We start from the raw sequence: 18,014 nt of genomic DNA on the forward strand, positions 1-18,014 counted from the left end.
AGCGCAGCAGATCGCGCAGCTCTACGGCCGCCTCTACTCGGACAGCGCGCGCCGCGTCCTCCTAGGCCGCCTGTGGCGCCGGCTGCGCGGCCGCGCGGGCCATGCCTCGGGCGTGATGGCGGCGCTCGCCGGCGTCTTCGTGTGGGACGAGGAGCGAATCCAGGAGGAGGAGCTACAGAGGTGGGCGCGGGAGCGCGCGTTCACGAGTGGCGTGGGTGGGACCTGGGGTCGCCCCAGGTGGTCCTGGGAGCGGCGGTGCGGTAGCTGGATCCTGTTTCAGCAAGACGCGTTATTTTATTTTTTATGGCTTCTGTGTGTTTGATTTGTCGGGGCTTGAAACAGCTGGACGTGTATGTTAGTGCAGGGAGGAGGCTTCGAATAGGGAGTAGGACCCCAAAGAAACATTGTAAAAAGTAAAAGCTACTGAAGGCGTGTCCTCATCTTTAAGACAGCCAGGAAGGTGCAAATTCAAGACGTGTTTTGAACTTGACCTAAGGGGATAGTCGTGCAGTTTACTTCATTCCAGATGGGACTTGGTCGGACCTGCCAGGAGAGGAGCGCTCTCTCGTGACTCTGGTGGCAGAATGATGAGGCTGGAAGGGATTTTGTCCTCCTGACAAACCGATAGCCCAGACACTTTAACCTGTAAGAATTAGGTCAGTGTTTTGCTACTATGGGACTTTGAGAGTACTGTTGCATTACTCTCTGAAATCTTGCTGTCATCATCAAAACTTGTGCATGAAAAGTGCAGTACCATTGATTGAATTTATTTGTGGTTCGAAATTTGAGCCGTTAACAGTTTTCAAGTAATCTCACGAGGGAAGCTTTGCTTTAGTTCTTGAATTTTCTCTGTATTTTCTTTTTAATAGATGTTTTTAAACTGCACTCTCTCTCCCCACCCCCCCAACTCTGAAACTGATTTTAGAAACCTAAGACTGCCCTCTCCCTGGATAAATCCCACACAAGTCTATTTATTCCAGATATTTCTTCTGTTGTTTCACATTTTTGGTTCAGTTAAAAATGGAAACACTTCAGTAAAGTTAACACTGTGACTGGAGGTGTAGCAAGCACCCAGATGCCAGGCAGCTACTTGTGCAACACTGAGTTGTGGGTAAATGCAAGCTTATCTGAAGAACTAGTAATACTTTTCCTAACAGGACAGGTGACTGTTTTACAAATGCCATTTGAAATCATAACCATAGATAACCTTATTCACAAAAAAGTTAAGCTAGCACAGTCTAGTTTCTGATATTCTTTTGCTACTTGTCCATTTGTTCTAATGAAACAGTCTCAGAAATAAAAATATTCAGGGGAAGAAAACTTTTAAATTGAAAAATTCATCAATTAACTGTTTGAATTTTTATTCTGTTTTTGATGATGAAATATCCATGTTCCACAGTGGTGAGGTCTGAAAGGAATTCCCAGTTGGACCTGTTTGGGGAAGAGGAGAAAGATCAGATAAGGGCTGCTGGGCCCCAAATGGTGGTGGGAGCTGAATGGTGTTGTGGCAGATGACTCTTTGGCCAACTTTGTGCATTTTTGTGGACACGTGTCTTGGAGCCTCTGTTTAGTAGGTCTCCCATTTGCAGGAGCTAGAGGGGAAAACAAGTTAGAAAGTGAAAGCGGTAAACATCTGAGTAACATCTGAGTCGACTGTAGCCACGATCCACTGAGGCACGGAGGTCATACCTGTTGATGACGGGGCCCAGGATTCTTTTCACTTCCCTCCCTTTACTTGTCTCTCACAACCCGGAGGCATTTGAAACACTTTTGGTTCTAATCCAACCCCTAAAGGGATAGCGCTCTGAGTTAACCGGCTTGGGACTTTCAGAAGCTTAGATAAAGGCCATCAGAACACTTAAGGTGGCTTTTTTGACCCTCTCCAGGGTTATAGTAAAAGCTGTCATTAAACATTTCACTGTTCTGTTCAAGCTTGAATTCAGTCATAGACTTAAAATTTGATCAAGTTTTCCATTTTGAGGATTTTAAAATGTTATCTCAATAAGGAGGCAAATAATATGCTATTCAACTACCTTGGTTGTGCGGTAGTTCCATAGGTCTTCGTTCTGATAGTTCATCATGTTTATATTTTATTGAATAAAATATTCTTGGTCCAGATGAACTTTTTTGCTTAAGCGTTTAAGTATTCTGTTAGCTTTAACGGAGGGACTGCCGAGGTTGTCATAGCTAGCTTAGAATGTCTTGGATTTTGTTTGTTCTGGTGAGATGGTTTTGGGTAGCTTCCATAATGGAGCACAGTTCAGTGTGCCTGGGGACAAGTGCATTTCTTTCATCGTTAATGGAAGAAGAGCATAATTGTTCCATGAACCCTAAATCACAGCCTTTGGCTCTTCTGTGCTGTTGCTGTACCAACTTGTCCTGGTACAAGCTAATTTTGCTATTGCTGTCTCTGCTAAGCAGTGATGGGGTGTGTAAAGGATGTCTCTTTGCATGTGTGCTTTAAAGTGGTGTGTGTTTTTTCTTATGATATTCATAATGAAATATTTGTCTATTCAGAAAATATTATGTCTATTCAGAATGAAAAAGAACCTTGCTTTTTAATTCTCGTGCTTCAGAACATCTTAATAAATAGGATCTCATTAATCTAGCAACAGGAAGAACATCTGAGAAAAGAAGGGAGCCAGGTGTAGAAATTAGGTCTTTTATTGCTTGGTCAGGTATTCTTACCCAATTGGCTTCAATTAAACAAAAAAGGTAAACTTTCAGCTGGCATCCTGTGAGCGAAGGGCAAACCTTAGGGAAAGACGCATTAGTAATATTTGATTGCTTTGGAACATAAGGAAAATTTACAGAAACAGAAAGAGGAAGGAAGTTAAGAAATATGAAAGGCTAGGAAAAAATGTTCCATCAACCTCCCTGTTTTTTAAGTTACAGTTCATTGCTCTAGAAATTTGAGTAAATAAGTGCCAAGCAAGTCTCATTGGCTGTTCTCCCATTTCTGTCTTCCAGGGCATCCAGAATACTTTTAACCTTTCAGTATGCTGTTAACTTGATAACCTGGTCAATAAAAAGCCCTTTTGGCTTAAAAGAACTTTTTTTTTTTAACCACTGTCACTTGTGGGTATTTTGCTGATGTACCCTTCTTAGATCCTCAGAACTAACTATGTAACAGCAGACTTGAATTTTTTGAGATCGTCTTCGCTATTTTCCATTAACCAGCTGAGATTATTTTTATTATTTTTCATTAACCAGCTGGCCCAGAATTGCAGTGAGCTAGGTGATGTCTTTTATTTCTAGGTGTGTCCCATAACAGTTGTCCTTGAAAGTCTCTAACTTTGACAGTAGTTTGGAATTTGAGGAGAGGAGTCTGTGAAATGAGTCAATTGTCTTGCTGAAATTGCTAATTATGGGGATGGCTTTCTTTGAATCATTTTGGAGCCTTATGCCAGGCTCTGCACTGAGGCAGCACCCCGTAGATGAGCCAAATGTGCTTATACTTACTCTGTCTTCATGGGTTTATGTCTTCAGTTTCCATAGCTCAGTCCCGCCTTTCTCAAATATTGAAATGACTCTCGTTTTAGAGGAAGAGGAGCATTGGCTGTCGTTCCCTGATCCTCTTATCAATCTGCTCGTTCTGTTACTATTTGGAGAATAATCTTTTTTGTCCTTCTTTTCTCCCCTACTGCTTGTTTAAGTCTCTTGGATAAGAAGGTTTGGACACCCATCCGGCCCAAATGAGATTTGGCACAAATCTTGTGAAGACGCGGTGAGAGGTTTCCCATTCCTCCATTGCAGCAGAGTGACTAGCTTTGTGCACCTGCATGCTCATTACGTCTGTCATGCCAGCATTTCGCAGTTGAGGCCCTTCTGAGATTTTTGAACCTGAGGACAACAGTCGTTTACGTTTTCATGAGGCGATCTTGCTCCAGCATTCATGTCGTTTCTTCACAAGACATTTCTTACCCCCTTAGGAACTTAATCTCATAATTTTAACCAAGGCCACCTAGTGTCCTTTAATTATGCATGAGAGGCAGATTAAACAATGGATCAGAGGCTCTGTACCACGAGGAGTCTTAGGCCGTTAAAAATATTGCTTATAGTTGTATACTTTAATTTTCTTAAAACCTTATTCCTGTGTAATTTAATGAGCCTTTGATGTGTTTTCACATATTCTTGCCTTTCTTCATTACGTCATAAGAATGATATTTGAAAATGATGCCTATTTTTAATTAAAGGATGTTTTACTAGTCCTGAAAGGTGCCATAATGGGCGCTGTGTGATGCCTGACTTGTTCTGCCAGCAAATACAACTGTGGTTTTACTTTGCTTTCTCTGGAAGATCTCATTGCCTAAAGTTCCTTCCCTGTTTCTATGTGTGTTTGCAGTGGTAGCGGTCAATCCTATTTTGCAACTTTTAATTCAAATTAAAACTTTCTTAATGGTTAAATCTTTCTCATCAGAACATCAGTGTAGTTTGTACTGGCTAGAGTTCTGGTTGCAAACAAACTGATATTGGTTAACTTAAGCCAAAAAGGAATTAATCAGAAAGGTGTTAGGTCACTTAGAACAAGGACTAGAAGGCCAGAGTACAGGCTGGCCAAGAGAGCAACCGAGACCAGCCCAGGGGTGGTAATCCTAGGGCCGTGTTGTTGCTGGTTTGTTCCCTCTGGATCATTTGCACTGCCCACTCTCAGCTCCGTCAGGATCGCTGAATAGTCTCCGGAAGGCCCTGTGCCTCCTATTGCTTCCTCAGAATTCAAAGCCTCGACTGGAAAGCTCTGATTAACCTTGCTTAAATAAATGAGCAGTTGTGCTCTAGCTGAGAAGGAGGCTGCATCCCACCTGTTTTGGTATTCTCCCCAGAAGAAAAAAGATTTCAGGCAGTCAGAACAACAAATGTCTCCCTATGGAAATATTTTCATCTAAGTCCAAAGTTTAAAATTCAGACAATAGAATTTTAGAACTAATAGAAACCTTCAAGAAATAATGTCCTCACTCTACAAGTGAGAACAGGAAGGGGCTTTCAGGTAAAATGACTTGCATGAGATCACACAGCTGGTTGGTGGAGCCAGAACTAAAACATGATCTCTTCACTCACCGTCGCTTTGTATTGTTCTAAACTTTTAATCTTGGGTTGCCAGTATACTTTGAATTTTTTGTTTTTAAAGTAATGTAATAATGTAATCTTTTAATAACAATTTGAACTGTTGAGGCCTACTTCTATATTTATTTATTTAATTTATTCAGTAAACATTTGTCGAATGGCTGATGATTACCAGGCACTTGCTGGTAGCTTGGAATAAAATATGAAAAAGACAGATTCTGGGGCATTAGGGAATTATAATTTATTAAGGAAGGCAGATATAAAGATAGATTAATTATAATATGATATATTTCTATAGAGGAATAAAAGTAAATGTATATGGTTAACTCTGCCTAGAAGTTACCCTTGAACCTTGTATTTTTTTGAAGGTTGAAGAGACGTGAAAGGGCATTACAGACACAGTGTATCAGTGGTTGGTGTCTTCCTTGGTCTTGAATCATGGAAGAGTTGTATATGACATAGATGCCAACAGTCTTTCTTTCCCGTTAGTTAAAGGTTAAGGGTAAAGTAAAAGCCATGTTTAGAAACAATAATTATAAAATGTTTCAGATATATAAAAAGGTTTAAAGAATAACATGAGTGTTACAAATAGTTATTTTTAAGGATAAAGTATTATAAATAAAGCCTTCTCTGTACCCTTTCCAATCGAAATCTCTCCCCCACAGATTATCTCAATTTGTTGTATTTTATTCCCATCTGTGTTTTTATACATATTTGCATCCTTAAATGATTTTAATGACACATAGTATGATAATATGGTATTATTTTGAATGTTTTAAACCTTTATGCAGTCCGGGACTAACAAACTGAATCCAGCAACACATAAAAAGGATTATATACTATGAACAAGGGGGATTTATCCCAGAAAAGCAAGTTTAGTTTATCACATAAAAATCAGGTTAGTACACCACATTAAAAGAATAAAGGACAAAAACCACATGACCATCACAATAGATGCAGAAAAAGCATTTGACAAAATCCAGCCTCCTTTCATGTTTAAAAAAGACCAAAAAAACAAAAAACCTTCAACAAACTAGGAATGGAAGGAAACGTCCTCAGCCCAATAAAGGGCATCTGAGAAACACAGCTCATAGCATGGCGCTGGTGAGAGGCTGGGAGCCCCCCGGATCAGGAACAAGACATGTGGCTGCACTCACCACTTCTATTCAGCATTGTACCACAGTTCTTGCCAGGGAAACCAGGCAAGACAAAGAAGTGAGAGGCGCCCAGCGACAGTAGATTAGTGGTTGCCAGGGACTGGGGGGCAGCCAGACAGTGGACATTTCTCCAAAGATACACAAATGGCCAATAAGCACATGAACATAGTTCAACTTCGTTAGTCTTTAAGGAAATACAAATTGAAGACCACATGAGATACCACTTCACACCCGCTACGGGTGCTATAACCTAAAAGATGGACAATAACAAGTGTTGACAAGGATGTGAAGCAGTTGAAACCCTCATACATTGTTGTGACTATAAAATGGTGCAGCTGCTTTGGAAAATAATTTGGCACATCCTCAAAAAGTTAAACATAGAGCGATCATGACCCAGCAAATCCACTCATAGGAGTCTACCCAAAATGGGAAACCTACATCCACACAAAAACGGGTACACAAATGTGCACAGCAGCATTGTTCATAACAGCCAAAATGGCAGTAGCCTAAATGCCCATCACCCAATGAATGGATGCACAAAACGTGATGTATCCACACCATGGAATATTATTCAGCCATAAGAAAGAAAGAAAGTACAATGTGAATGAACCTTGGAAATAAGTGAAAAAAGCCAGACACGAGAGATTATATATTGTATAATTCCATTTTTATGAACTGCCCAAATAGGCCAGTTGTAGAGACTGCATTAATGGTTGCCAGCAGCTGTGGGGAGGTGGGAATGGGGATGACTGTTGATGGGCACAGGTTTCTTTTGGGGATGACGAACATGTTCTGGAATTAGTGGTGATGTCTGCGCAACCTTGTAACTATACTAAATAGCACTGAATTCTCTGCATAACTTATATACTGTAAGAATCATCCTTTTATGTAAGAATCATAAAAGGATGATTCTTACAGTGTATAAGTTATACCTCTTTAAAATAGAGGAGGGAAAATATAAATACTTTCTAATGTAATAGGAAGACAACTCAAAAAATGGACAGAAGTTTTCAAATGACCTTTCATAGTCATAAACCTTCATAGTTAACATCCAAGGGCCAGTTGTGTGCCAGGTACTAAGCATGTCACGTATAAGTTTAATTTTCAATCAACCTTTGAGGTAGGTCCTATTATCCCCATTTTATGGGTTAAGAAATAGGTAATGGTTACATAATTTCATAGTCTAGTTAATGAATGTTGGAGTAGGACCCACACGCGGAACTCACGTTTTCATTCACTCCACTTTATGCTATTTTAAACCCATGCTGTTCTTGCATGAGTCTTTGTGTGGACATTTCATTTCCCAGTGCTGCCTCCAGCCAGCTGCACCAGGCCTGTTGTTTTCCTCCCTTCCAGGTCCATTGATGAGATGAAACGGTTGGAGGAAATGTCAACTGTGTTTCAGAGCTCTGGAGTTGAACGGCACCCTCCAGAACCAAAATCGCAAACAGAAGGGAATGAAGATTCAGGGGGCAAAGAGCAGCCGTGGGAAATGGTGATGGATAAGAAACACTTTAAGCTGTGGCGGCGCCCCATCGCAGGCACCCACCTTTACCAGTATAGAGGTGAGTCCAGCCTGGCTGCTGCTAAATGTGCCCCGTGCTCCAGACTTGTCTTCCTCATACTCTCTAAATGGTTTCTTTGGTGGTTTCTCAGGAAGCTGCCATGGTTTACTGTTGGTTGTTGTTCCTCTGCCAGATGATAAGAGTCTCGGGTGTCTTTGCTATACTTTGCTTTAGGTCGTCTTTGTCCGACTCTGCTGCCCCAGTGTGACTTCTAGCTCCTGAATCTGCCCTTATGATCCGTCGGTACTATAATCAAAATGCAGTTATGTGATAGGAATAAAGCGAGTGATGACGGTGTAGCAGATATCTCTCATTCTTTCTTGTCATTCTAGTCTTTGGAACCTACACAGACGTGACACCTCGGCAGTTCTTCAATGTTCAGGTGAGAAATTTTTTCTTCCCAGATTTGGAGCCCCTAAGCCTAGAAATCCACTTCCCACTGCCCACATGCATAATTTCTGGGACTCGGGCAGTGCTTTGGTACAGCCATCCATCTCCTTACCCCTCATCTCGCATTGAATACGCTTGGGTAAACATTTGATTTTTAATTTCTTTGTCCAGTGGAGACAAAACCAATTCTGCCCTTTATCTCACAGGGCTGTTTAAAGATTAGCTAGAGGTATGGATTTGGATGCTTTCATGTGTTGTATAAGGCTTTACGGGTTTTTTCCCCCCTAAACAATGGGAGGATAAGTTAAATACCTGGCCCTTTATTCAAAAACCTTCAGTATGTATTTCCTAAAACTAGACATACTCTCTTAACTAACTATGGTACCATTATCAAAGTGAGTAAACTTAACGTCAATTCAACACTTACATAACCTTCTGTTTGTATCCTGTTTTATATGTGGATCCAGCGGTGTCCTTTGTAGTGTTTTCCCCTCTGCGGGTGGTTGGGATTTAGTAGCCTGGAGCATTTCCACAGTGAGGGTGTTTCAAACTAGGATGAAGAGTCTGTTCAAAGACCACTTTCTCCTTGGGGCAACAAGTGTCTCTCCTGGGGGAGGCAGGTCACCTGGAGTTCTAGTTCTAGGAAAGATTGTTTCCTTCCTGGACTTTTCATTCTTTTTGCTGGATTTTCAGTAACTAATTGATGATTATAAAACCCACTCTAATATGCTAGTGCACACTTTTCTCTAAGCACTGAATTTTGTCTAAAAATTTACATGGAATTTTTGTTGGTTTGGATGTGCGTGATATGTGTCTTATTTTGAAATTCCTTAATCACCGGTGATGTTAGGAATTTAAATATGCTGCTTGCATTTCTTCGTGTGAGGCATCGGCTCATACTTTTGTACTTTTTGTCTGGTTAAAACTTTTTAGACTTGTTTCATCCTTACAGATTTATATCACTTTCTATTGTATCTTCTTCAGACATAACCATTACAGTATTTTTCCTCACACTGTTCTTTGGTTTGCCTTTTTACTTAAAAAATTTTATGATTTTTTAATTTTTATTTTAAAAAATTTTTATGTCTTTTTCTGGTGTTAAGGTTCACTTTCAGAATAAAGGTGTTGGCCTATAAGAAGGGGTTTTAAGAACCTCATTCATGGTAAACACAGCCATGTCTTTCCTAAATACTCTTCGGCTCTGTCCTTTAGGTTCGATCACTGTTTTGGAACAAGGTCCTTGGTTGGGTCAGAGGCCAAGCGCCTGGAGAAGCTTCGACAGCTTTGTTTTGAATCTCTTAGGTCTTCATGGTCTTTTCTGTCTCCACAGCTGGACACGGAGTATAGAAAAAAGTGGGATGCCTTGGTCATCAAACTGGAAGTGATCGAGAGGGACGTGGTCAGTGGTTCCGAGGTCCTTCACTGGGTAACCCATTTTCCTGTGAGTGTTTTTACTCCTGCTTTTCCTTCTGTCACATCCACGTGAAACTGAGCAATAACGTTGGCCTTCCTTTTCCTCAGTATCCGATGTACTCACGGGATTATGTATATGTACGGCGGTACAGCGTGGATCAGGAAAACAATGTGATGGTGTTGGTGTCGCGGTATGTGCCATTACCTGGAGTTCCTGCTCATCCCATCAGCTGGGTTCTTCATGCATGCTCTCTGCATCTGCGGCGGGTTTGCGTGTTCTTGGGGCCCTTATGGTGAAGCCCGGGCCCCACCTGTCTCAGCCAGAATGTGAGATGGAAGGGATACATGCTTTTCTTTAAACCATTTCTTCAGTTTCTTAGTGTTGATAATTTTAAAAAGAAGTGCTCTGTCTTCAGCACAGCCCAGTGAGCCAGGTTTCACCAAGGAGCACGCCTTGGTTTTAGAACTTGGCTTGTGTTCATTCGTCTCAGTGACTCCTGTGTTACATTTTAAATATTAGAGCCAGCTAGTTAGCTTTTCCTGTTAGTCTTAGTGCCTGTGCTGCTATGTGCAGACATCATGCAGCTGCCTTACCTCTTCCCCTCACTAGAGCTGTGGAGCACCCCAGTGTGCCAGAGTCCCCAGAGTTCGTGCGGGTCCGGTCCTATGAGTCCCAAATGGTTATCCGTCCCCACAAGTCATTCGACGAGGTAAGTTTCACATCATTGAAGAGGTGACATGGATTACCAGGGACGCTTTTCTTTTTCTTTGCATTGGGGAGGCAGTGGGTCTCAGGACCCACTGGAGCTTCTAGAAGCACCATGCTAGGCTGTGGGCTGAGCGCTTGCATTTTTAGGAGTCCCCAGTGAGACAGAGGCTGGGGGTCTGGGAACCACACTTAGGGAGCCTCTACTGTGGGCTGGTGTACCTGGGGGACCCCTAGGAAGAAGTCCCATGTAGCTGAGGGACAGTCAAAGAAGGTGATGGCTTGGTGTGGCAGCATTCTTTAGGGTTTAGGGCGAGTCCTTTTTCCATCAGAATGTCACTGCAGTGACACAGTTTTTCTGGACTTCTTTTTCCTCGTCTGTAAGATGAAAGCCTTAGACCAGAATTCTCTGCCTTCTTTAAAATTCTGTGACCTTTCTTTGAAAGTATTTTCTTCAACTTAGGCGTTTGTTTTTGCTTTTTTGGCCAGATCTCTGTTAAGTGTACATATTGATTCCAGTGCTTGCTGTTTTTAGTTCTATTTCACTTTATAATGGTATTTTTTTTTCTCTCTGTCACTATTGTTATGTTTTAGAGCTATATGAACTGTGTTCTTCAGGTGTTCTGCTTTTTCATCTAGTTGTTGTGTTTATACTGCCTGAGTGGTATATTAAATATGACAGAAAAGTGGTGGTTCACCTCAGTGTGGTATTTGGCTCTCTTTTACTGGGAAATTTTTTTTTTTCCTTTTTTTTTTTGGTATTTACTTCTGTACCATTTTTAGAGCAGTATTTTTCAAACCATGGATTGCTACCCATTCATGGGAGACAAAATTAATTTGGTGCATTATGACCAGCTTTAAAAAAAAGGAAAACAGTAAGAGAGAGAAGCTATCAGAATATAAGTGTATTTCCTGCGATTTTTATTTGGTTACATAAGTATGTAGGAATGAATGTGTGTCTATGAGAGAGAGAAACAGTTGCAATGTAAAAGAGATTATTTACAGTGTGCTATATTTAAAAATGTTTGTAAGTCCTCGCTTTAGAGGAAAGGAAAGAAGTAAGGCTGCTGTCATGGCTAATTACCTTTGGGAAGGGGAGCCTGGGTCAGGCTGGGGACAGTGTGGGAGGCAGACGTATGCTTCACTCTCCTCCTTTATGGGGCTTTTCAAATTTTAACCTGTCCTCCATGTATTTCCTATTTGAAAAAAAGTGACTTGGGTTCCAGCATTGAGTTCCTGCTTTCAGAAACCATGAGCATGAGGCAGGCAGGCGTAGTTTAGCTCCTAGCAGTATGTGGTGCATCTAGTAGGCACCTGCTAAGTAACTTCTCTGGCTTGGGGTGGGGGAATACTGGGAATTCTCTGTATCATTCTTTCAGTATATTTGTGGCAAGCTCTTAGGAAAAAGGTAGGGCTTGTAAAAAGGCAGGCAAACTACAGATGGAGGAAAACAGAAAGGCCCTGGAGGGAGAAGACATGACTCAGCAAAGACAAAGAGTGAATCCCAGTGCTCCGAGACTACTTGGAAAGGCACTTGGGGAGGAGTGACCAGTGACATTGACCCGCACTGAGGACACTGAGAGGCAGCTGAGTTTGGACTTGGCTGATGGGAAGTAGATCATTGAGCCAAGGTGTGGTGTTTTGTTTGTCTTACTTTTTATTATGGAAAATTTGAAATGTATGCCGAAAATAAAGAATTAGTGAGAACCCGGTGTATCCATCCCAGCTGCAACAGTGATCAACTCATGGCCAAACTCTGTACCTGTTCCTGTTCCCTTCCCCAAGTCCTAGCTTTGCTACAGAGGAACCCATGGATGAATTCTGTAGGCTGTTCAGTATTTATCTCAAAAAGAGGTTTTTTAAAACATAACCTCAGTATCATAATGACCCTTACTATCAAATAGTCAGTGTTAGATTTTCCTGATTGTCCATAATTTTTTTGTAGTTGGTTTATTTGAGTCAGGATCCAAATGAGACCCAGACACTGCAGTTTGTTCACCCTCTATCTTGAGTCTTGAAATCAATCCCTCCGTTTTTCCCTGGTGGTTGTAGTTGTTGAGGAGCAAGGTTCTTTGTCTTGCTGACCGTTCCTGTAGTGTCATTTTACATGCTCCTCTGTCCTCTACTGAGGAAAAGGAAGGCCAACGTTATTGCTCTGTATTTCCTGGATATTTATTGGTAGGTAGATACAGAGGCTCGAACAGATTCAGGTTGTTTGTTTAGGGCCAAGACCACTTTATTAGAAGGCTACTGGTGTCTGATTGTCCCTTTTGTTGTGAATTTAGAAATGATTGAGGATCATTGCTCTGATTCATCATTTCATTAGGATTACAAAATGCTGATTTTGTAATTCCTTCATTCATTCTTTATTTATTTTCATTTATTAGTGGAAATACTTTAGCTATTTGGTTTCATCAGCTATTTGGTGTCCTATAGTTTACACAGGAAAGGGAAATAAGAGAAATGCTTAATTTGTTTCCTTTATATTATGGTTTTCAAAATAATGAATTGGTTCTTTCAACTGGGGTTTCTCCAGAGGTAAAGTTTTTTCTTTATTTTCTAATGCCATTAAAAACTCACAGATTTACCCATATGTAGTTAGCTTTGGTTCATTATTAATTACGTTTATCCTTATAGATGCTCACATTGCCCCATGTTTGGCCTTTGGGAGCCTGTCTCACCGGCCTGAGTCCTTGGACTTGACCTCAGGAGCGCTCTTTTTTTCTGGTGTTAGAGAATGTCCCAGTTCCACCTTGTGTAGTATAAACTCTAAACCTGGGACATTTTCTTCAGGGAGCCCTAGGTGCTCTTAAGGAAGCATCATTTAAGTACCACCATTTGTCCTTGGGATCGCTCAGAGCCACTGGCCTGCTCATTGTTTTTAGGCTTTTCAGAATAAATAAATTCTAAGTGCATACTAATATTTAGGATATGTTGATTCAAATTCAGGACAGTAGAGTTTTTATGTATATTTTATATCTTACATCTGTCCTCTTTCTCTGTGATGAAAAATTCAGTTCTCAACTCATCGCCTTCAACATAATTACTCATTTGCTTTTACCTAGAACACACACACCACCAGCCTCAGAGCAGTAATACCAACAAGATCAGTAATGTGATGACAAGAAGTTTGTGTTTCTACCATCACATAAGACATATTCAGAGTAATTTGGCTCATACTCCTATTTCTTTTACCCAGTTCCTTCCTTTTTCACAGAGGTATCTATTGTTTTGGTTTTGGCTTCCTTTTTTAACATAAGTAGTGGATGAGAACCCAGTTCTTTTGACTTCCCAGTCTAGGTGTTTTTTTTTTTTTTTGAGAAGAATAGTCTTTTACATGTATTTAACCCATTTATCCTATCGCCAGCCTTGGTGGTGAGTGCCTTTCCCGTGTCCTGGCTTTACTTCCCCTTCCTCTTTCCTTCCATAGTATTCCATCTGTTGCTTGTTTATGGTATTCATTTATCCCAATTGGAAGCACCCGAGGGCAAGGACTCGTGCCAGGCAAATAGCAAACATTCAAACATAATTCAACAGTTCACTCAGGGAAAAAGAAGGTAGATTTCAGTATAAAGACACAAGAGTTTAAAGTCTAGATCTGCCACCTGACGTTGCGTCCAGTCTGCCTCAAGAAGTGCAGACACACATGTCCCCTTTGGTTGGGACATATGTGGCTCAGATGTCTCCTAGGGCCAGGACACCTGTGCCTCTCCTTATCCCTGTACTCCACTGTGTCAGCAGCGAGAGAGCTGAGCCAGAGAGAGTGGGTGTGTGGGCCCTGCGCCTAGAGTCCTGGGCTTGTCTTGGCTCTCGAGGAGTACAGGGGGCAACCTTGGGGACATTACCTAACCCCTGCTGAGTTTCCTGACAGAGCTTGCCTGCTGGGGTTGTTGTCGGGCTGAAGCAGTTCCTGCCACAGAGTTAAGCGCTATGTAAAACGTTTGCTGCTCGTAGCAGTAGAGTTAATACCATTTTGGTACAGATTAAGGTCTTTAAACATCAGGGGTATGTGTTGGGGTCCCCAGGACCACCCCTACTTTCGGAGATTGACGAGAAGGGCTCATAGGCAGACTCAGCACATAGTTGTCCTCACGGCTAAGATCTAGTGCAGTTGTGTAGCAAGGACAGCGGGTCACGAGGGGAAGACAGGTGGAGTCTGGAGGGGCCCACATGTAGGCCTCCTGTGCTCTCTTTGCCACGAGAGCTGCCGAAAGCACATTCTTCTCCCAGTGACAGAAGTGCCCAGAGAAGCCTGTCAGAGCCTAAGCCCTGAGATTTTTTCCGGGGTTGGTCATGTAGGCACCCTCTGCCCAGCACATGCCCATACTGTAGAGCCCCAGAGGGAGTCAGGGCCTGGGGAGCTGCCTCGGCAGTCTGTGGAGAACACTCAGAGCCAGGCTTCCAGACCAGCCGAGGACCAGCCTTGCAGCGAGCTGCCTGCAGGTGTCAGCTCCCATGCCCGGGACTTGGGTCATCCTTACCTTGTGGGCTGGAGGCTGTGGTGCATGGGCCAGGTGCCCTCACTTCCCTGTTCTTCTTTTCCAGAATGGCTTTGACTACTTGTTGACATACAGTGACAATCCCCAGACCGTGTTCCCTCGCTACTGTGTTAGTTGGATGGTTTCCAGCGGTGAGTGGGCGCGCACAGGCCCAGGAGCCTGGGTTGAGGGGCATTTTGTTTTTCTTGAGCTTCTTAACAGCAGCGAGAAGGTTAGTGCTTGTCTCACCAGAGCCCTCTGGGGATGTTAAACGTCCTTCCCAGCTGGTGCTTGAACACTGCGAAGGAAACTCCCAGCGGGGGTTGGAGTGATGGGAAGTATGGATCCCAGAAAGGAACTTGTGCGCAGAGAGGAGTTTTAAGAAGAACATCTGCTTAATGCCTTAAATATGGATGGTGGATGTTGATGCACTTACGTTTTCTCCTTGGATAGTGTTGGCGGCCGTAAATCTGCCATAGTAGGCATAAATCTGGGAGTAGGACAGTCACCTGGAGAAAAGGGCAGCGCCTGTCCTAAGAAAGGCCGCGTGTCATGCTGTATGCACTTTTCCCTTCTAGCCCCTTGCCTCAGCAAGCACCCTGATGTGATTTTCTAGCAGCTTCTTGTACTTCAGGGGGAGAATGGAGAGGAGATGAGGTGTTTCTGTGTGACATTTGTCTAAATGAGATTGACAGATATGTAGGCTGTGCCACTGATCAGTGATGTTTTCATCACCTGAAGGAGCATGTGGGACTCGCGTAGCCTGAGCGGGAGCCCTTTTTAAAGGCTTTCGAGGTCACGGATTGTTTTCATTCTCTAGACACTGAGCGGCAGCTGCCACTGAGGCTGTGATTTCTGTGAGGAGGGGTGGGCTCTCTCATGAAGGAAATAAAGCCTTCTGATTTTGAGCCCAGTGCTGGTTTGTCTGCCAGCCTGCTCACATTTCCCTCTCCCACAGGCATGCCAGATTTCCTGGAGAAGCTGCACACGGCCACTCTGAAAGCCAAAAACATGGAGATCAAAGTCAAGGACTACATCTCATCTAAGCCACTGGAGATGGGCAGTGAAGCCAAGGCCACCAGCCCGTCTCCTGAGCGGAAGGGCGAGGGCAGCCGCAGCCCTCCTCGGATCGAGTATGCGTGAAGGCTTTGGGGTGAGAAGGGACAGGCTGCTCCTAGCCTTGCCCCGGTCCCTCACCCTCTGCCACAGAACGGGGACACGTATTAGAAGGTGTCTGCTGTAACCACCAGTGCAAGATAATTCAGTAACTGCTGTCTGGTTTCATTCAGAGCCTTTGTTGCTCTTTATCAAAACAGAAGGAGGAGGCTTCTGTGGGGCGTTGTCACATTCTCAGGCCAGGCATTTTGCAATTCAGTATTTCACTGAGCGAATCTGGAACAAAGCTGACCTCAGGCCAGAAGGAGACAGCTTGTTTTGCTTCCCTGAGTAGTTCCTCTGCCCACATTCCAGTTCCCACCATCGGATCTGAGCACTGGGACTCCTCCACCTCCAGGTTGGACTGGGAAGGGCAGTCACCAGTTGATGGTTTGGTGAGGGGTCTTTGGGAGTGCTCTTGGCACAGTCCTAGTGTTGCATGGATGTGAACTGCTGTGTGGCCATGTAAGTGCCTTGTCCTCACCTTGCTCCTGCCTTTAGGAACATAAAGTCTGCACCAAGAAATTTCTCTCTTTGCCTCCCAGATATCACCCCTTCGACTATCCACGGCTGCTCTTGTTGGTGGGCCTGTCCTTTGTCAGGCTGGGCATCTCCGTCCTCGGCTGTTTACCAAGAGCCCTGGGAAGCGAATCCTTTTAGAGAGTAGTGTTCTCTGTCATCAGTGTTTTGATAGGGTCAGTGGAGATGCTCAAAACATCACACCATTTTTTTTTTTTTAATCTTCATGTCAAAAAGTAGGAATTGGGGAGTTAAATAGAATTTCTGCACAGTCCGCTGTCCAGAAAACCCCACTTTGATTCAGGCATTTTCTACACAGGTTTGACTGGATGCTGAGGACCCATCCTCCTGGAATGGCTAAAGGCAGAGGAGGTGCATTTCGCTCCCCAACACTGGTCTAATGGGATGTGGTTTACATGGCCCTCTTGTTCTTCTGGAAGTTCCTTCTCTTCAGATATAAAATAAAAGCGAACTACGTTGTTCAGACGAAGTCACAATCTGATGGTGTCACTTTGGCCTCGCTGATTCGGCTTTTGGTCATGCTGCCATCTGACAGGAGACCAAGATCAAGTTTTAAATCCTCTTGCCTCCCTTTTTTTCCTTGAATGACTAGATTTTCCTTTTTTTTTTTTTTCCTATTTAGATCTAACCCTGAGACTAACGTAAGCCACTTGACCTTTTTATTGCCTGTGAAGTTTTGTGCCAAGGAAATGACCAGTGTTTCTTGTCCTGTCTTCTCTGAGTCGTTGGCAGGGTACAGGTGCGTCCAGCAACCCCAGCTTCTTCCTTTGGTCGTTTCTCTTCTGAGGACCTGACAAGCCAGCGGGGAGGCCCTGGGTTACATCTGAGCTGAGGGCCTGTGACCGTTGGGTATGGGTGAGAGGGCGTGTGAGTGCACAGGTGCCACCGAGGCTTGTTGCTGCTCATGTTCTGATTTGGGGGAATTGACTGTGCTCTTGGGGTCTGTCTGTATAGTTACTGATATCATCGTAATGATTTCACTTCTAACTGTGACATTTTTATCAAACGTGTGAATAAATACATATTGGTACAAAAGAGTGTTTGTTTTTAGACAGATGAGGGTGGGGAAACCTCGCATAGTGCTCTTATTGCTTCTCTCTGATCACAAAGCGTGAGAAGGGTGTTTCTGCTTGTGGGACCAGTGCGGCAGGGGCTGGCTCTGTCCTTCCTGGTGTGGCTGACATAACCACGTGTCTTTTTTAGACAGCCCTTTCTGGGTGACCAGTGGGCAGCTAAAAACAAGCCATCTGTTTCTACTTTCTTGTCCTGATCTCCTAAGCCATGTCTTTTGCTTTTAAAGTAGAAACAATGCGGAGAAAATGGTGGCAGAGCTTCTCTGATAAAACATGGAAGGGAGCTGTGGCGGGGGGCAGGGAGCTGTGGCGGGGGGCAGGGAACTCGAGCAGGCCCAGGTCTGGAGTTGTGGGGGGCACTTCAGGACCCCGCTGAGGGGGCAGTGACGGGCTCAAACGTGCTTGGCCTGTGGGTAGCAGGGTCACACAGGCAGTTCTGCTAGGGTGCAGATCCATTCCAAGAGGACTGAGAC

At 43.4% G+C, this 18,014-nt stretch overlaps 1 protein-coding gene across 1 annotated transcript in view; it reads left to right on the forward strand.

Annotated features, from left to right (window-relative positions):
• STARD7 (StAR related lipid transfer domain containing 7) overlaps positions 1-17,503 on the forward strand; it is a 22,781-nt gene extending 5,278 nt beyond the window's left edge. The window contains exons 2-9 of the mRNA XM_011382030.1: positions 3-180; positions 7,578-7,786; positions 8,119-8,168; positions 9,507-9,617; positions 9,698-9,780; positions 10,200-10,299; positions 14,841-14,925; positions 15,732-17,503. Of these exons, the coding sequence (XP_011380332.1) occupies positions 3-180; positions 7,578-7,786; positions 8,119-8,168; positions 9,507-9,617; positions 9,698-9,780; positions 10,200-10,299; positions 14,841-14,925; positions 15,732-15,916 (1,001 nt within the window). The 3' untranslated portion in view covers positions 15,917-17,503. The remainder of the gene's footprint in view (positions 1-2; positions 181-7,577; positions 7,787-8,118; positions 8,169-9,506; positions 9,618-9,697; positions 9,781-10,199; positions 10,300-14,840; positions 14,926-15,731) is intronic.
• Positions 17,504-18,014: the final 511 nt, after the last annotated feature.

The sequence above is a fragment of the Pteropus vampyrus genome, unplaced genomic scaffold, assembly GCF_000151845.1.
Source record: "Pteropus vampyrus isolate Shadow unplaced genomic scaffold, Pvam_2.0 Scaffold461, whole genome shotgun sequence".
NCBI classification, from domain to species: Eukaryota; Metazoa; Chordata; class Mammalia; order Chiroptera; family Pteropodidae; genus Pteropus; species Pteropus vampyrus.